This window comes from Adiantum capillus-veneris, chromosome 7 (genome assembly GCF_014529385.1).
Source record: "Adiantum capillus-veneris isolate H3 chromosome 7, ASM1452938v2, whole genome shotgun sequence".
In the NCBI taxonomy this organism is placed as follows: Eukaryota; Viridiplantae; Streptophyta; class Polypodiopsida; order Polypodiales; family Pteridaceae; genus Adiantum; species Adiantum capillus-veneris.
The window spans coordinates 46,021,047-46,048,451 of NC_140937.1; the positions used below are offsets into that span (position 1 = coordinate 46,021,047).

At 43.4% G+C, this 27,405-nt stretch overlaps 1 protein-coding gene across 3 annotated transcripts in view; it reads right to left on the reverse strand.

Annotated features, from left to right (window-relative positions):
• Positions 1–9,382: 9,382 nt before the first annotated feature.
• LOC147453785 (Insulinase (Peptidase family M16) family protein) overlaps positions 9,383–27,405 on the reverse strand; it is a 56,439-nt gene continuing 38,416 nt past the window's right edge. For 2 of the 3 annotated variants that reach the window (XM_086515879.1, XM_086515878.1), the window contains 14 exons: positions 21,170–21,265; positions 20,906–21,025; positions 20,591–20,824; positions 20,309–20,457; positions 19,603–19,759; positions 19,368–19,523; positions 18,901–19,271; positions 12,823–12,972; positions 12,520–12,702; positions 12,207–12,410; positions 12,016–12,122; positions 11,778–11,931; positions 10,335–10,456; positions 9,383–9,812 (listed from right to left, as the gene is read on the reverse strand). In XM_086515879.1, the coding sequence (XP_086372005.1) occupies positions 9,560–9,812; positions 10,335–10,456; positions 11,778–11,931; positions 12,016–12,122; positions 12,207–12,410; positions 12,520–12,702; positions 12,823–12,972; positions 18,901–19,271; positions 19,368–19,523; positions 19,603–19,759; positions 20,309–20,457; positions 20,591–20,824; positions 20,906–21,025; positions 21,170–21,265 (2,456 nt within the window). In that variant the 3' untranslated portion in view covers positions 9,383–9,559. The remainder of the gene's footprint in view (positions 9,813–10,334; positions 10,457–11,777; positions 11,932–12,015; positions 12,123–12,206; positions 12,411–12,519; positions 12,703–12,822; positions 12,973–18,900; positions 19,272–19,367; positions 19,524–19,602; positions 19,760–20,308; positions 20,458–20,590; positions 20,825–20,905; positions 21,026–21,169; positions 21,266–27,405) is intronic. The other variant, XM_086515880.1, reaches the window with a different exon arrangement.

The following is a 27,405-nucleotide window of genomic DNA, read 5'->3' on the forward strand; positions in this document are numbered from 1 at the left end:
CCTGATATGGCATGTTATTATTAAATGGCATGGCTCCACTTGTATAAGAGCTTGGATAATTCCATTGTGGATTGTAAGCTCTTGGAATAATCGGAGCTGTAGGAGCTACATCAGGCTGAGGTACAACAGGTGCACATGATTGATACATACATGTAGGTATAGTTGGGGGCACTGTGCTACTAGGCATCGGCGCATTGTTAACAAATGAAATCCATGGTGTACTTCTTGTCATGCTCACCACTGGGATATGCATGGTAGCCGTAGTGTCATTAAGAGAAAGATGAGCTAGATCTGGGAAGGTAAAGCTGCCACTTGTGGGCTCAGATTGTACTGAGGCTCCTGGCAAAACAACATATGGAGGATCAATGGGGCTCACTGAGGGAGTCTCCATTTGTGACAGGGTTGGTTGGTTGGCCTTTCCCGTATCCAAGAATCTCATAAGGCCTGTTGAAGGCATGTTGATCCCTGTGTTCTGTCTTTCTAACTCGACAATCCTATGGAGGACATCACAGACTTTCTGTTGTTGCTCATCTATGCTAGTAGCACCCGATGTGGATTGTAGAACATCTAACCAACCCACATGATAGGTGTGTCCTGTGTACCAATCAGTTAAAGCTTCTGCTTGTAGGTCATACTCCCAATTTTCGTTTAGGAATATCCCATCTAAGCCTGGCGTGCTGGAGGTTCCCCTCGAAGTGGAAGCATTATTGCTCCCCATCGCTTGCCCCTCCGTGACTGCTACCTTGGGAGCACTCGATTGCTCGGCTGGCATGATTGTTGTCATAGGAGCCTTTGCTTTCAGGGCTCGACTTTGTTCTAGCCTTCGTAGGTTCTCAATTTCCCTCTCCCTTGTTGCTTGCATATAGCGTTCGATCTCTTGCACTTCGGCAAGACTCCTACCATCGGGTAGTGGAACCTCAGAGGGAGATAGTCCTAAAGGATCAGGAGGTGCAGTGGATGGAACATTCACATGCACAATCTCAAGAAGCATAGGGTCTATTTTAGGCATGAATGACGAATTTACTTCCCCACTCCCTTCATTTATTTCATTAACCGCATGTTCGGAGCGAGTAGCTCTACTAAGGCTCTCTTTTAAGCGGCTAAACACGCTGGACCCGGGCCGTGGGCCCATGGCATGCATGTCTTGAATTGAACTATCAGGGTTTGGTGTAGGATACCCCTCCATGACTTCGTAGTCAGAGGAAGAATCACTAGACGCAATATGAGGATCTTGGGTCGCACTACCTTGAGTCTCGGTCGAATGTCCAGAACCTAGGGTGGAGGAATAATGGGTGCCCGCGTAAATGGAGGCACTACCAATATGCTCGTGCTCTAACACTCGTCCAGAGCGTAGGTTCATATGACTTGGATCCCCTAGAAGTGTCAGTGAGTGCCCATGAAGGCTGCTCACCTAGTATTTTTGGGTGTTTTGCAACCCAAGTCTTTTCTTAAATTTTTTTTTAATTTTTTTTTTTGGTCCTTTTTTTCTGACCCAGCTATAGAATAGAACGTATGATAGCTCAAAACGTGCGTCTCTGTCAAAGGGTCGTGCCGTGCTTTACAGCCCTCCGTTTGGTCACTTTATGCCCTCGCAATCCCTAAAACTGTCAATTTCTAGTAGGGAACTATGCCCAAATTAGAAAGTCTAAGGGTGCAAGTGGGAAGAGAAGGGAGGAGAGTGGAGGACTTGTCCCACATGCTCTCATTCCCTCTTGAGGGGGTAGGGTATATATATAAGAGTGAGTCTAGTATATATCATAAGACTGAGGACTGAGGCATGGGCCTGGGCTTGGGCTTGGGCTTGGGCTTGGGCTTGGGCTTGGGCTTGGGCTTGGGGAAATGATCCCGATCAAAATTTTAGTGTAGCCCCCCATTCGGTTTTTTTTATAATTAATTTATTTATTTTTAGAATTTATTTGTTTATTTATTTTTATTTTTTAAAGAATTTTTTTAGGCGACGACCGCGCGCGATTTAGGTGACCCTTTCTTGGCCACAAACACTATCAACACCTACCTAACCTCTCAGTCAACAGCTCACAGCTCACAGACAGCTCACTACCCTATCTACTTACTAACAGTGCTGCTAACCACTAACTAATCTGTTAACTGCTTACTGACAGTGAGCTAACTGTCCACCTACTTCCTCTCTCACTACCTTACTGTGCAAAGACTGTGTGCAAGCAAACCTTGACAGAAAACTGTGTACAGACTGTGTGCAAACAGAAATTGCTAACTGCCTTGCTACTTATTCATTCACTGCAAACAAGCTAACGACTACTAATTGTGCAAAGACTGTGTGCAAACAGAAAACACAACATTATGCAGAAATCACAAAACTTGCAGACAATACAGAAATTAACAACTTGCAGAAAAACAACCCATTCCTCTTCCTCTTCCTCTTCTTTCCTACTACAAACAACTCATAGGAGAAGCACAAAGTGCCTCTTGGGCTTAGTGCAGGGCGATTCCCTGGCAACGGCGCCAAAAATGTGCGCTCCTTGCCGCACTGTCAAAGCAAGGGCCTTGCCTAACATTGTGTGCGAGCCATAGACGGCTCCAAGCACACAACTAGCTTAACTAGTAAGCTCAAAAGAGGGCAATGGTGTGTCACTCACCGCTCTATGCTCCTGCCGTGGAGGATTCCTCACCGCGAAGAAGAAGGAGATGCCGCTACGTCGCGCTCAACCGCTTCACCGCCGTCGTGCCACCGCAATGCTCGATGGCGCTGTCTCTCTCTCTCTCTCTCTCTCTCTCTCTCTCTCTCTCTCTCTCACACACACACACACACATACACACACACACAAGGAGGTGAAGAAGAAGAAGATGGAGATGGAGATGGAGCAAGAGCACTCTTCTATTGCACAAATGAGAGAATGAGTGAATTTTAGGTTTAGTTGGCTTTTATATGAGCTCACCCCATTCACACTTGGGCGCCCATGCTTAGCCAGCTAATCCCTTGCATGTCCCAGTTAGAGTGCGCCTCTCATCGGCGATCACTCTTACCCTTTTCCTATTGGTCCGACAAGCCCGGTACTTGACTCTACCAAATACATAATACACGTCCGTCGTAGGTGATGGGGTGTCCGTGAGCCGTGAGGGTTAACACCCTCCCCCCCATACCTAGCTAGGTACGATTGGGGGCAGGGGACCATCGGCTCCCCCACCGGGCTGGTGGTCCCCTACCCCCAATCGTACCTAGCTAGGTATACCGCGCCACAGAAGCTCATAATGTTGAGGTAAGTCACAATGTGGAAAATATTGTGAGAATTTGTTCAAAACTTTCTGTGATATATATGTGTCCGTAGATTGCTTTTCACTCACTTCAATCAAGAGAATCTCCCTTTTGTGTCCAATTATATATGGATCTCAAATTTCAATTGTCAAAAAGGAATAATGATTAGAAAATTTTGAACAATCCAACCAAAATAGATTAAAGGGTATTTTGGGAATTTTTGAAGTTTGAGGGATATTTTGGGGATTTCCACAATTTAGCGGGGCATTTTGGTAAGTTTCCTTATTTTTTAACACACCTAAGCGCATAACAAAAGATTTAAAAAAAAAAAGGAGATTGGCCATGGCAAAGTAGAGAGACTATGACTACCTATAACGGGGGAACAACACAAGAAAAGGATTGTTATTGGGCAGGCGCTAGCAAGTGGACAAAATTGGGAAGGAATTCCGGGCAAAATCATAAAATAAACCTTTGAGTATTATAGCCATAATGCATTCTTTAATAATTGGTGGCGCAAGATTTCTCAAGCTCTGTGGAACATCGTCCTGGAAGAAAATGATAATAATTTGCTAGCTTATTTTAGGAGCTTGGGAAATATATTCATGGAACCACCTCCGAATATTCCTTCTTGATTCTCCCACTCCCATGCAGTATGGCTTAATCTAGTTGATGGAACTTTCTTACAAGTAAAATTAAGAGAAAAAGTTGGATCCCCCCCCTGCCCCCCTCCCTCCTCCCCCACCCACCCTCTTCAAATATGGTCCATGACTATGGTTTATGCACATTAAGACCAACTTTACTTCGCTAAAGTAATATATCCATTTAAATAGATCCCAAGTGAAATGCTCTAGTATTGTGAAGTGAACAAGGGCGAGGCCAGGAAGCTCTCAAGTATCTCAACCATTTTCTCAAGAATTCACAGTCAAGGACAGGAAGCTTTGAAGCATTTAAGCTATTTCAAAAAGACGCTCTAGGTTGTTTTGTGTATGCATGTATGTCTACGTCACCTACATAAAGTCCTTAACCACAAGTGTTTTCTCCAAGATTTACTTGATGATAGGGTAACATAGAGAGAGCGTCATTGTCGCTTCACTGTTTATATTTGGGTGTTTCGATTGTCTATAAATATAGGCTAGGGTGTCAGCTAAAATAGCAACTAATCTATAGAAAATTCTACCAGCAATGGCTTCTTCTTCTCGTCATGTAAGGTGAGTTTGTTCTTGAATACTATTAGTGGTGAACCTTGTAGCGGAGATAATGTGTCGTGCCCTCTATAATGGATGCTCCTCATTGCAATGTGCGTGATATTTCACTTCACAGAATGAGAACTTAGAAGACAAAGAACAATAGAGCAACAACAATACAACTCAGCAAAGGAACAACACAAACTTCGACAAACTCAAAGAAATCGATACAGACTTTGGCGTGGCAGCACACTCAGCTCCAGCCTATATCTCATAGGTATAATGGGGGTGTCGAGGCTCAATTGTGTTTTGGCGGCCTTCCAAGGTCTCTCTATTGTTTCCTTGGAGTAGCTTTGCCAGCTTTGAATTCTTTAACAATTGAATTGTCTTCCCAATGGGTGAGACATCCTTTGTAGCTCCAATTTTAGTGCTCATGAGGGGTCTTCCTCTTGGCTTCCCTTAGTAGTTCTCTTGGTAATGCTAGTTGTTGCTTCTCATCATCTTTGTCATTGACTCTTGTCTTTATTTCGTGCCTCCTCGGCTCCATGGTTGCAAATGGTGCTAGATGGTGGCCTTTTGCCCAACATTGAGTAATTGCCTTTTGTAGCAAGTTTCCTTTCACAATGATAGTACTAGTGACTATTTGGTTATCTAGGATTTTGAAATAAAGTTGTGAAGAAATTTTTTGGTGAAAAGTATCTTTTAGAAACTATTGTAGATGGCCATAGGACTTTTTACTCGTTCAGGAGAGGTTTTTTCCTCTTTCCTTTTTATTTCATTCAATTGTTTATCTTTTACTCATGGGGTTCATTGTATATGGTATGTCAGATGTCTCGTTTGAGCATGCTTTGTACTTCCATCATGTACTTTCTCCCAAGATCGGCACCATTTGGGCGTTTTGCGACTTTTTTCAAAAGATAGAAATTAGCCTCTTTTGATTCACACACGCACAGAGTTCTTACAATAGATAATTTATATCATTTTGGTAGATCACACTATACTAGATGGTTTTGCTATACGAAAAAAGGTAGGTAGATATTTTGGCAAATTTGTGTAGGCTTCTCAAAGCCTGTTTGATCTTTTATAGCATCCCCGTGATTAATTGTATCCAAGCATTGATGTATCATGTGGTTGTATGGGTGTCTTTGGTGAGAAATCAAGCTCAACACATGTTATGCTTAGATGCCTTCTCACCTACATTTATCATTGACACTAGGTAACAGACACAAGGATCATCGCTAGTGGTACCGCATTGACATGCTCTTCCAACCGAGAGTGATGGCCACTTACCTTGCCATCTCACACACTAGTAGTTTCACAATGACCATTGTACACAGTCTCTTATTATGTTGGATTTCTAACATTTTATAGACCCTTCTCATCATTCTGTGTAGTGAAGAAGAAAAAACAGCTTTCGACATCCATCTATTGTTTGCTCTATCAGTTGTGTGCATGTGTGGTTGTAAGATCTCAAACTCTCCCTTTGCCTTTCTCTTTAAACGGTATCCGAGCGTAGTTGTGGCTAAGGAGTTGTGAGCGACAAGCAAGATTAGCGAAAGAAGCACTGAGGGTAAGGGTTTTTCCATTCTCCTCCCTCATGTGTTGGAACTACACTCACCCTCAAGATTCTCAAGAGGTGTCAGTAGCAATCTCTCATTTTGGCAATTTCTATGGGAAATCATACAATTTAGTATTCTATACAGTCTCTTGCACTACCCAACTGTCCTTTGGATTATCTTGTGCAGCGATTTCCATTTTGAGCTCATTTTGGCCTTTGTTTTGGCGTAAGAGTACGCTCGTGTATATGAACGCAAAGGTTCAAGTTTTGCAAAGCTCCCATTTTGATGCTGAGAAAGCTTAGTGTAACGTTCGTGACCTTTTTCCTTAAGTCATCAAGGGGCATGTTCCCAATCTACTAGACATCCTAGGTGGCATGTGGCATGTGTAGCATTGCCAAAAGAGACCTTGGTCATAAGCTATCCCATGTGGGAAATTTTTAGAGCATAATATCACATGTAGGAGTGATGGAGTCATGAATAAACCACCTAATTATGAAAATTCGAGTTTGCTACTTAGAATAAGTTGTTCCAAGTTGTCATCCATGAGGTGAGTAGTTGCTACCTCTTAAGTGTCATATGAGAAACACTTTTTCAATCAACTAATCAAGTTCATTTTGTTCCTACACCAATCAAATTCCAATGAGCAACTAGTGTTGTGATTAGCATGTCATTAGTATAAATGCAACTCTCTTTTATCCACCCTCAGCCTAGCATATGGTATCATAGCTTGCAAGGTTATTAATCTCTTAATAACTCTCTTTGATCCTAGCTTCTCTAAGAAGCACTCTAACCGTTTACAATTACCAAGCATTGTGCATGTTCTTGAACTTCATTCCTTGGGCCCCTACCCTTCTCAGCTATTTGGAATTGATTAGCGTATGTGTAGCTATTTTCATTTCCAATTAGGGTTTCTCTTCATCTTGCATTGCTTTGGAATTGGGAGCCATACTTGACATTGAGAGCTACGCACCTTGGCAAAGGAAGTTTGGTAGCTACACATCGATTTGGAGGACCTTGATTATTTTCTATCCCCAAATTTTTTGATTTTTGAAGCTTCAATCATCCCTAATCTACCCACATTTAATAGAATCGGCATGTGTGTGCATCTAGGCATCATTGTAAGCTTTCAAAAGATTCATTCCAAGCTTGATTGGCCTATCCATTATCAAGTTCACCATTGATTAAGATTTCAATCTCATCTCTTTTGCTTTTATGCATCGTTGAAGCTCAGAGAGCCTGTGTGTGTGTGTGTGTGTGTGTGTGATCTTTTGCTTACTTTGGGGGTACCAAAATTTGAGGAAGCAATTGTAAAACCGCGGGCATTCGCCTTTCAATAAAGCCATACTCTAGAAAGGGGTCAAATGGCCTTTGGCCTTACTACATTAGGCATCTCCACATGTGTAGATGCCATCGAGCTTATCAAGCGGATTTCATTGTTTGGACAGGTCTATGACTGGATATTCATTGATTAGGAATAAATTTTGCCTTCAGCTGTTCAAACCGACCATCCACAACCACCAAGGGTCACCATCGATTGGCCACCACACATTTGTGGGTTCCTTGCATCGTCTAATCAACCAACTTTTGCAAGTGCCAAATTGAGTTTGATGATCCTTTCGGATCCGCCCAAGCAGCACCCCCCATTCTGCACACTAATATGGCACTAAGGGCCCACGCTCTTAAGAGATTAAGAGCTCACTCAAACCATAAGGGACCAAGTGTCATCCAAGCTAAGAAAAGCTTCACACTAGCTGATTTGCAGAGCTATTTCGAGAGTAACGAAGCATTCTCAAAAAGCAGCAAAAGCTCATCTTCCCAAGGAGGTTCAAAGCAAAGGAGATTTTGCATTTTTTCTCATGTATTCACTTTCAAGTGAAGAGGTACTTCACATAAAGGAAATAAAGGAATATTTCTCTCCCATAAACTACAAATTTTGCATCCCCACACAACAATTACATTGCAACATCTATTTATATCTTCTACCACAAAGGCGATTTTCCATTTGTCACATAATAAAGACACTGTTTTGGAGAGTCTCCAAGATAAAACCATCCTGAAAGCACAATGGAGACAGGAATCACCAAATTTAATGGAGAGTGCTTTTCAAACTCAAGGGATATTTAATCAAGACCTTATGCACAATAGTAACATCATTACCAACCAATCAAGAAGGCACACAAGCTAGAACAATGGTTGCAATAAACGTTAAAAAAGAAGAGCAAGTACTAGGCATCATCGTCACCTCACTTCACAACAACTATGTTCACTTCATTGATAAGTGCAAAAGTGCACATGGGTTTGGATTGTCCTTGACCAAAATTTTGGGGCTAGAGCTAAAAGGAGTAAAGTTATCTTTAAACAACAACTTTACAAACTTACCATGGATGCAAGTAAGGACATAGCTACCTTAATTAACAAGCTTGAGAGCATCATCAACTTACCTAGATCAATTGTGAAGTCCTCAAAGATAAAGTGGTCATCAATTTAAGTACAATCCCACTCTCATAAGACCACTTAGTCACAACTCTTGAGGAGAAAGATCTAGCCCTAGCACTTCAAGACATCATCAACTCTCTTCAAGCTCAAGAGAAGAAACAAAAGGGCTATCAAATCATCACTACCATCCTAAGACTTTGCATCAACATTCAATTTCAACAAATGCTATGATTGTGGGAGAATAGGACATATCGCAAAGGATTCCTACAATCAATTAAAAAAACAATCTCAATCAACTCCTCCTCCATCTACAACTTGCAAACTATGAATGGGTGCAGCATTATCACCTTATCAATACACCTTGAGTGACAATTAGTTTGATTATAATCATAATCAATACCTATAGACGCCAATCTATTTGAAAGTGCATAAAGGCTATAAATTGAGAGAACAATCCAATATATTTACTTAAAATCATCAAAACATGTGCTTTAATGATTGATATTATTATCTTGAGGAAAATCAAATTTTGGATGCAATGAGATGGACTTGCATCATGATTAACACCAGCATTCATGCTAATTGGTAATCTACGACATAAAGTGTAGAATCTGAGGCACAAAATGTGGTATTAGAATCCTACAAAATCATTACTATACGATGCAAATGGGAGACAAACTACCGTCTAAATATTCATACGATTAAGATGAAATTAAAGGGGGGAAAAAGACTTCTATACTCCCATCTATCTAGAGTTTCATTTTCTGACATCAAGAGTTCAAAATTTTATACCAAATAAGGTTTAGTATATCCACTGCTTCGTCTTTGGTCAAAAGTCTCATAGAACTACGAATGTCTTTCATACAAATAGGGAAATACCAATCTACCACACTTGGGTTATAGAAAGGTTATACCATTTTCCTCTTTTTATTAGCGCACACACACACCCCCGAGAAGAAGAGAGAGAGAGAGAAGGAGAGATGCTTGTTTTTGAAATCGTCAAGGTCCTTTTATTGACTCACCATTTGGCATTGAATGACATTGAATGATCCCGTTCTGATGCTCAATTATTACATGAATGCTGCCGCTGACCACAGTTTTAGGCAAAATTGTGGTCCAAATAATATGAAGGAGACAATAGCCCTGCTTTAACAAAGGGCTGGAAAGTACTCACTTTTATTCTTGAACTCTGACACACTTTCAATCAAAATATCTTTAGCATATTTTGAGACTTTATTTGCACCCTGTTCTGCCCTGGCATTAGAGCCCCAGACGCAGACAGTCAATTTCCGAAGGCTCGATGATGTTTGCACCAAGTAAGTGTTGTACCAGCTCATGATATCAGCCTTGGTGATGCTCCTCAGTTCTTCTGCCTCTTGTTTACCGATGTCAAACAGGTACCTGAAACACAGGTTTTGATGCTGAAGTTAGTAAGCTTTGGAAACTTGTGAAGGACTTATATGTCCAGATGGTAGTAAAATGGATAGGCAAAGTCAGTCTTAAATCCAATAGACTCAAATTTTTGTAAGAAATGCATGGCTAACTTTTCCAAAGCTTGAGTCTTTTTCAACTCCCTATGTTTGACTTTCCGCGCAATTTTTGTCAGTTTCGATTCTTGTTCAACCTCATTTCCCCTTGTCGGTTTTCTTTCTGGTCGTGCTCTTTCACTTTCTCTGTTGAGGCTCTTTGTCTTGTGACAAAAACCACCCTGTTATTTTGTCCTTAGCACAATCATGTGCATTCAAAAGGGTTAGGTAAGGACTTTTACCCTCACTCTTGATATTCAACATGTCCTCGCTTACCCTCTCTTTTCTTTCTGTAATGTTTTTTTATGATGCATTGTGGGTTTGAGAAATCAAATAAATTGTTTAACCTCTCTCTATCCCTCTTCGTGACATCATTGTACTCAGCTGGAGAACTTACCTCTTCTCTGTAATTTGAAGCCAGAGGCGATCCGTCTCCTCTGTTAGATTATGATCGCCTTCCAGTTTAAATTCAATTAATGCATCCACATAATTCTGGAACTCGTCCTGACTAATGTCTTCCTGCAAATTGTAATAAACATATGGTTGACTAAGAAAAAAAACAGAAAACAATGACAAAATTCATTGCATAAAGTCTATGATTAAAGATAACAATTTCCCCGATTACCTTAAATCGCAGTATCTTAGCATGCTGAAGTCAATTTCACACATCACATTCAAAGCCACCCTTAAAAGAGAGTAAAATTGCCCGGGCAACGAAGAGAATAGAGCAGAGAGGGCTCCAAGAAAGCTTCTGAAAGATGGGTCCCTAGAGCATCTGAAACCGATGTCCACTAGCTGCCTTGAGGAACACTGCAACAAAACTCCAGCTGACCAATACACACTCTTTTTTCTTATATATAGGTGTATTTCTGGTGGGAAACCTCACAGTAAGGGAAAACCCACAATCCCTGTAATGGTACAATGAATGGGCCATTACTCAATGCCAAGAGTGAGCAGCGATGGCACTCAACTAGTGGCACTCAAAGAACAGCACTAACGTTGATAAAGATATCTCACGAAAGAAGAAGCAGAACCGGATCCCTTGGGTAGGAGATGCTACAAACGAAGAAGAACCAGATCCCTCGGAGCATTGGTCATCCCTAAACTCCAAACCATACCCAAAGATTTCCATGAATCAAGGCCAGCACCTTTAACCCCTACATGAGAACCATGTATGTTTAGCACTCCTATTGGTAAGGTCACCCTAAGGAGAGCCTAAGCAAGGGCCAGAAGTCATCCCTATGCGACCTCCTCCACCTCTAGGCCCAATCAACGAGTATCTTGTGATATGCGGAAGACAATACTAAACATCTAGAACCACTTCCTGGTCCATGTACAATTAAAGTCCATTGTAATCACTGCTGTACTGCTTTATACAGAGACAAATATTGCCAAGGGCGCCCGTCTTAGTGGCCAACACTCTCCAAGAGGAACTCCGCCTCTCAGGTTCTTATGTTGCAGTGGACAGACACAGTGCCTTGATAAAAATTTCATCCGTAGCATTATGCAATCTGGCAAAAGGTTGATATTCGTGTTGCAAAGATTAACTATTCCAATTCAGTGGAGACGACCATGGCAGATGCCTGTCCATGAGGGCTGGTCCTTTCGGCAGCAGTGGTAGGTCTTTTATGGGATGGTGTGACTTCATGTTGTTCATGGTGGCCCCTATCAATTGCTGTTTCACATGTTCGCCAAAACAGAGAAAACAATGGGTTGCTTTTAAGACCTAGTTCAAATTTGCAAACATGAATACTTTTGTTTTTCATTCTCACTTTTTCATTGTTAGAAGCAACGACTCTTTAACTCATAACACGTAAAAGTGTCTCTTAGATAAGCATACCAGGAAGCTTCTAAAGGTTTTGATGAACTTGTCAATGCGTCCTTTTACATGCAAAGGTGAATATTTGGCTGACACCACACGGAAGCAAAACCCCATTATCCTGTAAGTCAACCTTGCGCTGCAGCTCACTGTGTAGCCAAGCTGCTCTTGCGTTCTAAAAGAAACACCAAAGAATTGCTGAAAACTTGGTCACCAATTACATGAAGCTATTAAATAACACCCTAAACGGTAAAACTACCTCAATTCGTTGAAATATGGCTCAGAGATGATTGATTCAAAAAGGTCATATATAGCCCTTGCCCTCAGACTTTGTTTACCAACATCCTGGTCAATCTGGAAATACATCTGCATGAACAATAAGCAAGATGAGCAGGTAGGTAGCCCTCCGTAGTTATTACCAAATAATTTTACGAAGATAATTGGTGGCACCTCTACTGCAGAGTTTTCCTCCGATGGGTTTATGGCATCTGTATTATAAATCAGGCTCGATCCCGGGGGCATTTTCAATATCCTCTCTCTTGGCTCCCCTGCATTGGGTAGTGGTTGAAGAGCAAGGGAGTCTTTAAAAGTATTTGCAATGGTTACTGCCTCATCCTCCAAAAGGTTACCATGGCAGAAAGCCTCGATGAAAATCTATCACAAGTAGATGAACAAAGGAAACAAACATATGAAATAATGCATCAGCATCCACAAGCTCTTCCCCAGCCAAACTGAACAGAAAGCATCAATTCATACATTATACCTGGCTCAATAAGCAAGGAATAAAAGAGATAAGGTCCCCAACACACAAAGTAGCCAGAACCTCCTTCTTGTCTTCTACATCAAAAAACTGTTCCTTCAAAATCTGTAAGCGCAAATACGTAGAATGCTTTGAAGGCTTCATGTTTACATTTGTATAGCCTCTCAACAAATCCTCTTTTATGACCTAAGAGGGCAAAAGGAAAAATCTTCAATATAAATCCTTTGCAGATCAAGCTATCTCTTTACAAGACACATACAACGATAGCCGATGTAAATTTTTGAACGATTAACACACACTTAATACCTCAAATCTTTCTGAACTTGGCATAAAACTTTTCAGAAATTGTGCAATTCTGGAAGCCAAACATGGTAGTTTCTCACTAAAGCCGTGCAGTTTAGCTTCGAGCTTGTCACCAACAACTGATAAGGAAGACTCCAGTCTTGCAACATTCGCCTACACCACCATGTTATGAAACGCTGGTCAGACACACACACTCACACTTTTTTTTAATTACATATCTATTATATGCAAAATTTGTTTCTCTTTTGTGTGTGTGTGAGTAGATGTGAGAGAGAGAGAGAGAGAGAGAGAGAGAGAGAGAGAGAGAGAGAGAGAGAGAGAGAAGAAGAAGAATGTTTTAACGTCGTAGGAAACTATCCCAAGAGACCTTAAAGATCTATCCGACAAGGAGAATTTAACTCAAGACCTGTTATTCGAGAGGGAAATGGCATAACCAATCTACCACACTTGGGTGATAGATGAAATGAAATGTAATATTAACGTCTTCAAAAGGCCAAAATGACCTATGAGACCAAAAAGTTACAACGCGGTGAATCTGATAAAGTGTCTGAGTACCAAAATAAAAAGAAAGATACTGAAATGGGACTGTGTAGGATATGAGTTGGGGGGGTGAGAGAGAGAAGAAGAGAATTTTAACGTCGTAGGAAACTATCCACAGAGAGAGAGAGAGAGAGAGAGAGAGAGAGAGAGAAATGAAATGAAATGAAATGTTATATTAACGTCTTCAAAAGGCCAAAATGACCTATGAGACCAATCAGTTACAAAATAGTGAATCTAATACCATGTCTGGGTACAAAAGAACTAGAAAAGAACTAGAAGTGGAACAAAATACTACTACTACTACTACAATCTAAAACTACGTGGGTGTAGCAGCTGATACAATAGGTACCCGGTAAACTGGATGTAACAGTGTGTGAAACAAAGATGGAAGAAATGGTGAGGATCCATCCTCATCTGCACTCTGGATGTCGAGAGAGTATGGCTCGAATCTTCTGTTGTAGTCTCCGTCGATGCTGTGTAGCTCCTCTCCTCAGTCGCGGTCGTCTGTATCTCTGTAGCTCCAATGCTCGGTCGATGAGAGTGCCAGTAGTGGTCGAATGAGTGTGGGACGAGCTCTGCAGTGGTGGCTGCTCCTCTGGCTGTCCCATATCTAGTGAAAAGAAATCTGTAATGTGTCTCTGGGACTGCCTCTCTCTAGCTCTCCCCAGTAAAATGTCTCTATACCTGTGTAACTCAAGTAGATATAGTCCAAGACATCTCTGATCCTCATAACTCATGACCCTAGATAGAGGACCAAAACCCTCTCTGAATAAGCAGTGGAAACGCCCCCGTATCTCATAGAACATTGTGCAATGACATATGTAGTGCAACTCTGTCTCTGGCTCTCTCTGGCATAATCGGCATATCCTGCTGTCTGCTGGTATCCCTCTGAATCTACCGGTCTCAATCTCGAGCTGATGTGAGGATGTGCGTATCTGACCAATGGCACAACGCAAACCATGAGACATATGTGTGTCCATGTAGCTGGGTCGAATCACAAACCCATCTCCTGTGAGGTGGAGAAGATGCTCTCTATAGAAAGCCATCTTTGTGCTCAACTCCTGAGGCGGCTCTATCCATGTCCTCCTGGTGTCGAGCTGGATCAGGTCCTGACGAATGAGTCTAGTGATCTCCACCCGTGTAAGAGACAGCGAGGGTGCCTGAAGAGAATACTGGAAAGGGGGCAACCTGTCCATGGTGAAGCCATGCGTCTGAAACCATGAAGTCATCTGTGCATACCAGCATGAAGTGTCCCCCTGTAGAGCTAACTGTCTGGAAGACTCAAGGGCCAATCTAGCATATCTGTCTCTAGTAGTATCCCATAGGCTGTGCACAAAGGACACTGATCTGGTAAGCGCCTCAATCTCCATGGGGGGGGCAGCTAGCTCTGCTCGAATGATCGCGTGAGGTACGGAGGCCTTGGCTCTAATCAATCGGGAGATCATAGATACCAAGGGCCTCTCCATACCTCTCCAACCATCCTGGCCTACAGAAGGTCCCCATACCTGTACCCCATACATCATAGCTGAGGCTACTAAAGTATCAAAGAGCCATAACTTTGTCCGAGGTTCCTGGAACTGAACCTGCGAACACATCCTCTCCAAGCCTCCCAAGGCCGCATAAGCTCTGGTCAGTCTAGTCTTTGCTGCTCTCCCCAAAGAAAACCTCGGCCCAGTGAAGACTATCCCAAGGTAAGTGTATGCATCTGTATACTCCACAATCTCTTGACCATACGTGAAGGTCGGTGCCGATCTCCTGATCCACTGCGGTGTGGTGTTAAACACCATGACCTTGGTTTTACCAAGGTTTACAGACAATCCACTATCCTCTGCAAAACTGTGTAATGCATCCAACTGTCGCTGCATACCCTCTGGTGAGTCAGAGATCAAGACAATATCATCAGCATATAACAACAATGGGATCCACGTCCCTGCCAGCTGGGCACCTCTATCACCCTCTCTGTCAATGTAATCAGACACCTCATCAACATACATACCAAATAGAGTAGGAGACAATGGGCAACCCTGTTTCACCCCGATAGTGGAGTGAACTAAGTCAGATATCCCCTCTGGGGTGCGTACATGTCCCATCACTGATCTGTATAAAGCCATAATCCCCCAAATCAACACTGTGGGCACCCCCATCTCCTGCAGTCTGCGCATCAGTCGAGCTCTCGGTACCATGTCAAATGCTTTGCGGAAATCCACAAAGCTACAATAAATCCGTCTCCCATGTGACCTGCCCTCCTCAATGATAGCTCTGAGTGTCAGAATATGGTCAAGAGTGGAGAAACCCCTCCTGAAACCTGCCTGTCCCTTTGCCCGTACACCCTCACCCTCTGCCCAGTTACTCAACTGCTGCTCAATAATGGATGCATACAATCGTGCCAGTGTGTGTCCAACCATAATAGTGCGGTAATTTCCAGGCTCTGTAGGATCACCTGCCTTGAATATAGGCACAATAGTAGACAACCTCCAAGTCTCAGGTAATCCCTCACACATGGCACGATTGAACAACACTGCAAGAACCTCCATCAGCATATCCCTAGCATGTATAAAGTGCTCCGCTACTAGACCGTCATGATCGTAAGCCCTCCTGGTCCTCATCCTGTCAATGGCTCTCTTTACCATCTCAGTGGTAAAGAAGGTGCTCGTAGGTGGACATGGCTCTGTAGGATCTGGAAGGGGATCCTGCCCAGGAACCGTATATAACGATGTCGCATACTGGCCCCACACATCAGGAGAAGTAATCACTGGGGGATGGGAGTGCTCATGGAAGAGTCGCCATGCCTCGCCTGAGTCTCTACTCAAGAACAACTGATACAAGTCTCGCTCCATCTGGGCCAGGTAAGCTCGTTTCTTCTTTCGCACAAGGCGCCGGAAAGCAATCCGCGACTGTCTGTAGGTGATGACTCCTAAATGAAGATCCCTCTGAAGCTGGGCTCTCATCTCTCTGCACTCCTCATCATACCAACTATTCTGGGGCATGCTCCCAGAATGTCGCCTCCGATCCGGTTGAGTGTGTGGGTATGCCTCTGATGCTGCATCATGTAGTGTCTCAGTCAATAAAGTAGTGCACTCCTCTACTGAGAGGCCTGGAGCAACTGTGCATAGACGATCCCAGATCGCCTCTGTATAAACCGAGTCAGTCTCTGGTGTAAATGTATAACGGGTGTGTGACCTGCCTCCTGATTTCTGGGCTGTACTAAACTGAAAAGATACGGACAGTGTCAAGAGAGCATGATCCACTGCTACGCCCACTGGTCTGGCTCCCACCGTGAAATCCTGAATACAAGGAATAAAGCTCGGCTGTGTCATAACATAGTCCACTGTACTGGCCCCATGTCTGTGTGGAAAGCATGTGAAGCCTGCTGCTCCAGGAAACCGCTGTAAGCCATTAAGTATGGCTAGCCCATGTGTAGTCGTCATCTCCGTGAGGTATCTCCCATACTCAGTCTGCTCTCTGTCATGTGAGCATCTGTCAAACCCCAGCTCACCCACATCCAACTCTCTAAGCATCTCATCTGAGGTGTCGTAGAAGACTGTCTGACAGTTGCCCGTTCGAGCATTGAAGTCTCCTAGGAGGATGATATCACCATCCCTAGAAAACTCCCATATATCATCATCTAGAATTGAGAAAGGCGACTGCCCTCTGGATACAGCATATACTGACGTACTGGGGGGGAAGTAACATATAGCAATATATAGAAATGGACCTGTGTCAGCTCTCAGCCTCACCCACATGTATCTAGCCTGATCATCTCTCCGTACAATATGTAGTAGTGGCTGTAGCTCCTCCCTAAACAACACCGCTACTCCTCCTGAACCTCTACTCCCATGCTCAGATCTCGTGACTGTTCTGTGGGCTGTCTCCCATTTGTATCCCACCACATGTGGCAACAGTTGGCCAGGGGCCTGGTGAGTCTCTGAAAAGAAAACAATGTCCTTGTCTCTGAAACTGTCCTCAAAGGCACCAACATCCAACCTCATAGACCCATTACAATTCCAAGTCGCCATCCTCAATGTGGTCCCATAGGTCTCGCACCGTCATGTAGAGCGCCGCTCTACAATCACCACCCGACCATCTCTGTAAAAGGCCATCTTCCCCTTCTCCCTTGCCGCTTGAATCTCGGGCATTACTTCTCTCATATGCGCAAGTTGTGAGAGAGTGAGGTCATCGCCTAAGAAAATACCTGTCTTCTTGAGAGTAGGTCTCTTTCTCAAGAATTCCTTCTTCTCTTCCAATGAAGGGAAGCGTAGTATGAGAGCTCTTTCCTTTGAAGATTCTCCGGGGCCCTCACTCTTCTTGCCCACTCTCCATGCCTTTGTGTGTGAAGGCTTCTCCACCCCCATCATTGATGTGAGGCTTGTGACCTCTTTTTCCACATTGTTTATGTCCTTGAGGCCGGTTACCCTCACATGTAGATCCCGCACCCTCCTTCTTTGTTCCTCTTCGAGGGTCATGTTGATAAGAGTGGGTGTACAAGGAGCTTCCTTACCTTTCCCTTTCTTGGCAACCTCAATCCATTTTTCGGCCTCCTCTACTTTCTTTTGCGTTTCGGATATGACCACGGCCCATGACTTCTTCTCCTCATTGATGTTGTCAATTTCTTCCCTCAAAGAGGGCTGAAATTCCCCCTCTTCAAGCCCATTTTTTGACCGTGTTTCCAACACTTCTTTGTGGAGGTCCAAAATGCTATTCTCCAACGTGGCGATCTTGTTGAGAAGATGATCCTTCTCGTCCTTCCACCTCTTCTCCTTTTCTTCATTTTCTCGGAGGAAAACGGTCTTCGCGTTCCTCCAATCTTCCATCTCTTTTCTCCATGCTTTCATTTCCAATTCAATGATGGAAATTCGTTTGGAGTGAAGCATATATTTGAGTTTGCTTGTTGCCATAGGTGAGGTTGGGGATGACATGAGAGAGAGAGAGAGAGAGAGAGAGAGAGAGAGAGAGAAGAGAGGATTGATGTTTCTAAAGTGCAGAAAATGCAGCAAACCATAAAACGCAGATCTGTCCAACAACCCCCCAAAAAAAAAAAAAAAAAAAAAAAAACAACCCCCAAAAAAAAAAAAAAAAAAAAAAAAAAAAAAAAAAACAGTCGCGAACCCTAAAATACAGGTCGCGAGCCCTAAAAACAGGTCGCGAACCCTAAAATACAGCAGCAAACCCTAAACGAAAGCATGGTAAAGAGAGAGAGAGATGGCGTGATGAGAGAGAGAGAGAGAGAGAGAGAAGAAGAAGAAGAGAATTTTAACGTTGTAGGAAACTATCCCAAGAGACCTTAAAGATCTATCCAACGAGGAGAGTTGAACTCAAGACCTGTTATTCACGAGGGAAATGGTTACCACACTTGGGTGATGATGGTAAGGTTATACCATTTTCCTCTTCTTATTAGCACACACACACACACCCGAGAAAAAGAACACACCCGAGAAGAAGAGAATTTTAACGTCGTAGGAAACTATCCACAGAGAGAGAGAGAGAGAGAGAGAGAGAGAGAGAGAGAGAGAGAGAGAGAGAGAGGGCCAAGCTAGCTCTTACCAAATACAGAGTCTCATTCAGAGCATCTTTTACCAGCTTCACATAAAGCTCTGTCAACACGGCTGCCTTCACAGAATCTCGAGCTCCTTGACAAGATATCAAGAAGTAGGTGTTTGCTCGAGGCATCTGGAACTTCTTATCAAGCTTGTACCAGAGCTTAAGCAATGAATCGTCGAGTACAACACGTGGAGGAGACTCGTTATCCACACTTTGAACATCCCTAATCGAAAAGTCTGTTGGGATAAACTCATTCACGACCGGCATGTGCAACATAGGACTGATGCTCTTGGGGTTTTCCCAGAGGTCCATTGTGCCTGGTTGAATCTTCTCTACTATGTAAGGAAAGTCAAACCATGGTTCACGTACTACCTCTGCACAAACAAAAAGAACTTGAGTTTCTTGGTTACTGAAACTTCGTCTTTTAAGAAGACAACTTCATTTTGCACATTAACCGACCGGATACATACCAGTAGCTTTTTCATCAAAGGACTGTGTTACTATATCCAGCCGCATATTCGTAGGAACCATGAGACATAACAAGCTTTGAATCAAATCAGGGTCCCAGACCTCAAGTGCAAAGTCACCATAGATGGTGTGATTTTCAGGAAATGTATGCATGTTGGCTGAAATGCAGCACAATTACCTCAAGTTCAGAGAGCACAAGCGAGAGGATAGCACATGCAAAGCTACAGACTCACTTACTTGCAAGGTTCACAACATAAGCATCTGGATGATCTTCCTCTACAAACTGAAACTCCATATTTGTCATCGCTTGAAGTTCCTTGTGAACCCATTCTTGAGGGCCTTCATCACGGAGCATTTTCAAATACTGATATAACAAACCCACTACCTCCTCAACCTATACAAAGATTAAATGAGCTGTAAATAGGAGAATTTGCTCTAAGGTCTAGCAAACATACCAGTATATGAGGTTTGTGTAGATTGAGATTAATCTACCCATTCACAAACAGTTAGGACTTGCCTCGCCACTACCTTTCCTCCCCTTTCAACACTCTACACCCCCCCACAAACTGGAAATTTTGAAATCACTTGTGTGATATTGGCCGTTGAATGGAAACAAATATGAACCAATAGGAAAATGTTGATGAGGACAACAGAAAAAGAAGGTAAAGATGATGACAGAGAGGATTTGGGTTCTTAAATTCAGCATCTGCAGACCTAATGAAAAGTCTGCGCCAATGATGAACATATAAGCCCCTAACTGAAGCTCAAATAAAAAGCAAGCTTTTTTTTTTTGGCATATCATTTGTATTGATATTGATATTATGTGGTGGAGATTTTTATAACATTTGAAAAGTGGCTCAACATAAACACCATGTAATACCTATTCATCCATAATTCATTCCCAGTCTTCAGTTATTACATAATGAATAAGAACCATTCACACCTGTTCCAGGCCAGCATCTGTCAAATAAATGTTGACATTGAACATGTAGCCTGCTGAACACCGCTCAAAACCACCCTCACCTATACCAGCAGACAAGTGTGTTGCCCAACCATTTCGCTTTAATACAGAGAACAAGCTTCCTGATCCCTCTGTTGCACAACAGAAACAAATTATGAGATTTTTTAAACAATTCCATAAAAGGTCCCCCACTCCTGGGTGCCTTGTCACACATTGTACGGGGTCTAAAGCAGGACTTTGATATATGGATATCTGAACACCTACCATGCCCAACAAGATGAGAGATGTAGTCATATGGCTTCTTTAAATAAGCATCTTTAAGGCATGGAAATGGCCATATCATTGAGACAAAATGTTGATCTTTTACAGATTTTACACGATACAATTTTCCAGGCTCCCATACTGGTCCATTCCACGCAAACTGCAACGGACTACCCAATCCTGGAGGAATTTCACTGAACAGTTCAGTGACCCAGGCTTTGATAGTCCCCAAAGATTCTGTATCACAGGAAAAAAAAGGAATAAATAGAAAGCCTCCTACACAAAGAACAAAATAGAACGATTGAATCTACTTATCACCTCCACTTATCACTGTTAATCTCATACGCCCAGCATGATAATAGCTTTTATACATCTCCACCAGTTTGCTTCGCATGTCTACACCCCTGGCTATGGGTTCACTCAAGCTCTTACGATTGCCTTGTACAGAAAGAGAATTAGCTTGGGTAAGACAACCAAAATCTTGCAACCCACACTAAACTGATTATGATTAGTGAAAGGTTAGATATGACCTACATCACAAGACATTGATGCAACAAAACACATCCAATATGCACAACATACCCCAGCTAAAGCAGTTGAATGGATGAAGCTCATGAGATGTGTTACACTGAAGCTGGGATAGGCGCACAATGTCACTTTGCAAATGCCCTTCGAACTCTACAAGCCCACAAAAACCATTAGTCTTTATAAATGCAAGAATTCCTTTTTTTTTTCTGGAGACCTAATATATACTCTGCAGAACGCATGACACTCCTTATCATTCCTCTCCCATACCTAAATATAACAGTGGCCACAGTCGGGGGTCGCGCGCGGGGGGGGGGGGGGGGGGGGGGGGGGGGGTAGTTCTTGTACGTCAAACGGAACGTCTCATTCCGTTCAGACTGTCCCGTACTGTTCCGTACGACTAGTACGTTCCGTTCAGCAGTTTTTTTGGTCACTATTTCTAGCCGTTGGCCCTTTTGACTGTTGACCATTGACTGTTGAACACACCTTTTCGGTAGTGTTGGGGCCCGAATTTAGGCAGTTTTGTCCTCATTGTATTCCATTGTTGGGGCTCTTTGAGCTTTGGATGCTCCCCCTTCCACATGAAGCCCATGTGACATTGGATGCCACTTCTCTCATGCTCTCGCTCTCATGCTCTATAGCCTCTTCCTATTTAAGCAATGCCTCTCTATCTTGATCTCCAACACTTACATGCTCTCAATTCGACAATTCTTTACTTAACATTTTGGTTTATGTAATGCTCATTCTCTTGACTCTTTACATTGTAGTATTGTAATTTGTACAAATGTCAAGTTCCTTTGAGATTAACCCAAGAGCCTAGGCCTTTGGCTTAAGAATTATTTGTTTTTTTATTTTGAACGTGCATGACATCGTCGTACATTTCAAATTTTTTAGTTCAGTACCACACATCTTCGTACGTGTACAAAACGTATGGGACCGTACGAGACCACCGTAGGGGTACATACCATTACCCCATGCCTAATGATGCTAATCAAGCAATGCACATATGTCTGCTTCTCCCTTGATGCTTATGCACGTAGAGTATACACCACTCTGCTGCTTCACTATAGTGTGTCTCCCAAGCTAGCCATAGACTGCATATGCCTGTATTGCTCGTGTGTCTCCCAAGCTAGCCATAGACTGCATATGCCTCTAGTCTACAACTCAGACACTTTTGGTCCAGCCACCCAATTTTTGGTTATGCACCCACTTATCCTATTTTCATAGGTTTTCTCATATTTATAAGTTGTTGGGTTTATTGGTGGACATTGCCCGACCGAGCCCTAACATGACATATAGACAGGGGTTGGCAATACTTTGTCTCCACTTGTATCTGTGCCCACTCCCCATTAAGGCTTCTCATGGTCTTTGCAGTTGGACACCCTCCCCCCCCCCCCCCCCCTCCTCCTCGCATGCGTGAAGATAGAGCCTCTTGTTACATTTTTTTTTCGATTGATTGTTGTGGTTTACTTTTTTTAAATAAAGGCAAGGGTTTCAACAGCATTTATTTCTTAAAAGCGCATATGCTTCTACAAATGTTGGCACACAAGGCCCGACAAGAGTACTTTCCAGATCATTAGAGACCTGCAGCTCACACTCGCCTACGACCTATCTCCTCTCACCCTCTCTCCTAGCGACCTCGTTGCCAGAAATGTACAAGCACACCTTTCGGCAGCCTTTTCAGCCCCTTGAAGGCGTGTTTTTGAATGAACAGCAAGCTGGATACTCACCTCTTTGCCTCTCCCTCCGCTACCCTTTGACAAGTCTCCATCTGGTGTTGGTCCGTGTGTGCTATCAAGGACTACTACAACTTGCAGTAGCCTTGACTTCGGCTTGATCTTGCATCCAAGCATGCGGTCTACTAGGAGAGAGATGGCAATGCTCATGCCATATGAGCACATCACCTTCCCAAAGAAAGCATGACAATCACTTGTAGATACAGACTTATCATTAGACCTTATAGGCACATTGTCTACGGAGGAGCATAATGTTGGCCCTAGGGAGAACATCTCTTTTTGTCATTGCCATCGCCTTGATCTACAGAGTGAAGGGGAGCTCTGGTGCTTTGGACTTCTTTGTGGTGTTTACCTACAAGATGCAAGGGATCATGCATGCTCTCACTACATTCGTAGCCACCATGAACTCGACTTGGTTGGCAGTAGAGTTTCTCTCTTCCTCTCCTTTTTTTTTACTTTAGCGAGCCGGGGGGCCGGGCATGGTGCCCGGCCTACTCTCGCAAGGTGAAGCTTTTGTCACTGATTTCAATCTCAATTAGAGACCTTAGACACCGCCTTGGGGATGGATATGTTGGGGTATAAAGCCCAATGTGGTCGCCCAGGTAAGTGGGCGGGCTGCCAGGTATGTACACATATTCTTTTGTAAAAACCTAATAAGAACTCACTATGCTCTACACATTACAGTAGAGCGAATTCACCATATCGTCGTGCTCTTCTTCTCGCACTCTCTCTCGCGTCGCACTTCCGCTCGTACTCCTTCAACTGGTATCAGAGCTCAGATCGAGGCTCGAGGCAGCACTGCAGGAGGCTAGAGTCACCAACTCAGATTGGAGTGAAATTCGACAGGCGAAGACACGGCCCCAAATCTCGTGGGCAAGCCCAAAGGGCTAGGTGTTGTCAGAATTTCATTCTGAGGTCATCTCGGCCACCGTTCGGCTTCGACAAAGGTCTGCGCAGGCCATTTTCGACTACGTGGTCTCGACGGGTGTAGATCCGACTCTGCAAATTTGGGGTTTTCGGCCTACGACTGCAGGTGCTGAGGATATCGACACTCCCAGAGTGTTGATTTGTGACTGTCTACACGTCGAAGGACGGCTCACAGTTCTTGGAGGCGTGTCACATACGACACGGGCGCATCTACACACAGACTGTAGGCGACATCCACTAGTTCATCAGATAGCTTGTGTTTGCTGCTTGATATTCCAGATTTCATCCTGACATTGCAAGTACTTCCACATGGGATGTATTGTCAGAGATGATGTATGTCTGTTGAGGGTTTGCTGGCTGTGAGTCACGCAGCAAACAACCGCTGCAGCGGTTACAGCATACAGTGGGAAATTTGTGGATGTATGACTTTGTGGGAAGTCTATGCATTGTCAGATTTACTGCAGCCTTTGTTGAGGGTCGAGTGAGGTTTTATTAAGCCGGGGGATTCTCGAATGTTGAGATCCTTTCGGTGATACAGGTCTTGGAGCGATCCCTCGAGCACCCTTAGATAGGCAGCTAGGATGTATTGACTGTGAGTTAGACAGTTGGGATTACATCTTTGCTTTACTGCCGTTGAGGCATTGTCGCAGTCTATGCTTACAGGACAGTCAGAGACAGTACAGGTGCAGGACAGGTTTACCCAAAGCTTACAGTGTTAGAGAGACAGTGGTTTTTTGAGCTGTTTTTGGTCTGTTTTTAGTACACCAGAGCCATTTTACAAAGGAGACTCTGCCAAAATTTCTGCAGAATTTGAAGCTTTCTTGGTTCATTTGACAGGTTGATATTGGTTCAGAGGTCAGTTTACAGGGGAAACTCTGCAGAATTTTTCCCAGGAAAGTAAACTACTGTGAAGCGTAGCTATGGCTAGATCACAAGACACTGCTCTTTACAATATCAAGAAGCTGGATGGAACCAATTTCCCATTGTGGAAGCAGCACATTTGGCACGTGTTGGTACAAAAGAAGCAGATAAAACCTATAAAGCTCAAGGGGATAAAACCAGAAGATATGGACGAAGGTCTACGTCAGGGTATGTCTTTACATTGGCTAGTGGAGCAGTATCATGGCGTTCTAGATTACAAGATTGTGTTACTCAGTCTACTACAGAGGCTGAATATGTTGCAGCATCAGAGGCATGCAAAGAATCAATTTGGCTTAATCGACTAGTAACAGATTTGGGAATCAAAGAAGAGATGCCTGTGTTATATTGTGATAGTCAAAGTGCTATACAATTGGCTCGCAATCCAGTTTATCACTCAAAGACAAAGCATGTGGATGTGAAGTATCATTTCATCAGGGAAATGCTCGAGGATAAGCAACTTCAGCTTGTCAAAGTTCACACCACAGAAAATCCTGCTGATCTACTTACAAAAGGACTTTCCTCAAAGAGCTTTGCGCATTTTCGCAAGCAGTTAGGTGTAGGGTAGTACATCACTTCTCTACATCTCTTGTATATCAGCTTGTATAGTAGCTTCTCTCACACTTAAAGTACCACATTGGACTTTAAGTGGGAGGTTGTTGGGGTATAAAGCCCAATGTGGTCGCCTAGGTAAGTGGGCGGGCCGCCAGGTATGTACACATATTCTTTTGTAAAAACCTAATAAGAACTCACTATGCTCTACACATTACAGTAGAGCGAGTTCACCATATCGTCGTGCTCTTCTTCTCGCACTCTCTCTCGCGTCGCACTTCCGCTCGTACTCCTTCAGGATAGCCTGTCCAATCTTTTAGGACTTGCACCCTCGTTAGTTCATCCAAGGTATCCCTGGCAGACCCCGTTAGGGGCGTGACAGCGCCCAAGAGCCCCGTAGGGATCCAGATACTGCGAGACTTGGTTTCCCTCACTCGCCAAAACCTTGATCACCCCAGCGGGTTTTCGAGAGAAATTGCCATACCCAACTTGGGCGTCGGCTCGTAGGTGGAGTCCCGATCCGGCGACAATTAGAGTCTCCATCACTCTTCTTGCCCATTGATGAAGCAACCCATGCACCAGTATCATCAAGTCATTTAGTTTTAGCACATAGTTTATAAACTTTTTGCTACTAAGGAGAATTTCGTCCTTTCCCCCTTCCTTAGGTGTAGGAGGGATCTGATTTCTCTCGATTCATCCAATCGGTCCGTTAGGTTAGCAACCTAGCGTTCAATGCTCTATGATACTATGGTATTGCCTCACCAAGGAAAGCTGCTACAAGGTGGTGCCCTGCAACTGCTCCCCTCGAATGTGGATGCGGGTTAACCCAATGGGTCAACCTGTCTCCGCGAGCCTCCCCACCAAGGATTTTTACCTTAAAAGTTGTCTACACTCACCCTCAATAACCGCATAGTGGCGTTGTTGGTGTGGATCGTGCTTTGGTTGATACCGGAGGATTGGAGACGAGATACGGGCATGACGGCACAAATTGCTAAGTTTAGCCACCCCTTTTACGGAAAATGACCACAATGCAAACATCTAGGTCTCGCTTTCCCTCGTCGTGGAGGACGACTAAAAGCACACTCTATGTCTGGCTCCCCTTCATCTTGGAGGACTGACTCTACCCACTAGGAAGACACCATTACATGTTGGTCCGTGCGGTTTATTGATGACTTCTACAGCATTCGATAGCTTCTTCAACGCAAACCCCTTAGTCTGGCTCTCCTTGTTATGGAGGTGTCACAAAGTGATAGCATAGCATGACCTAAAGCACGGACTCCGAACAAAGAGGGGTCAAAACCCTACTGAAAGTTGAAGAAGAAGTTGTACCAACTTGCACAACCTATCCCAGAGGCCTAAAAATTGAAGGACATCCATTTTATAAGTTGTTTCAATTGGGGTCCTGTTCGATAGGGCCAAAGGGACAGAAAGGCTAAAAGTGGCGTGAAGAGTTGATCACGTGGCAGTTATACGAATGTCCGCGAATTCCACTGAGGAGACGTGGCAGACCATACGGGCTTCCGCGATTTGCGTTGCTAACGTGGAACCTATATGGATTTCCGCAAATTGCGCTGGGCAAAGATGCTTTAAGACTTGAATCTTTTCATATGTACTGCTTTTGGAAGGCCTGCGGCCTATAAATTGAGTGTCAGGGCCTCAATCTAAAGGGAATGAGCTTGAAAGCACTGCTGAGACAAGGACCCTCAAACACTACTTTGTGGCCATGAGATATTCACACATTTTCAGCATCAAATCTTCTCTTCCAAACTCCTCTCTAGAAAGCCCAAGCCATGAGAACCAAAAGTTTGCCAATAGTATTGAAACCAGTAGCAAAACCAAAATCCAGCAATCTCAAGTCGGTATCAAAACAAGTCTAAAACAAATAACATCCATTTCAAACAGTATTCTTAAACAAAATTCAAAAAATATCTAAATACAAAGCAATTGTAAAATTCATTTAGGGTTTTCTTTGGTCAATCCATTTTTAGGCGACTAGCTTGTCTTTTTGCATTGAAGTGATGGTATGGTTTCATATTTGGATATTGGCATCATTCTTGTCGTGCCAAGGCATGCCCAAAAGAGCGTCGCAATTGCCTAACTTCATGATGTGGAAGTCTACCTTTCCATGGTACCCTTGGATAGTGACTAGAATATCATCAA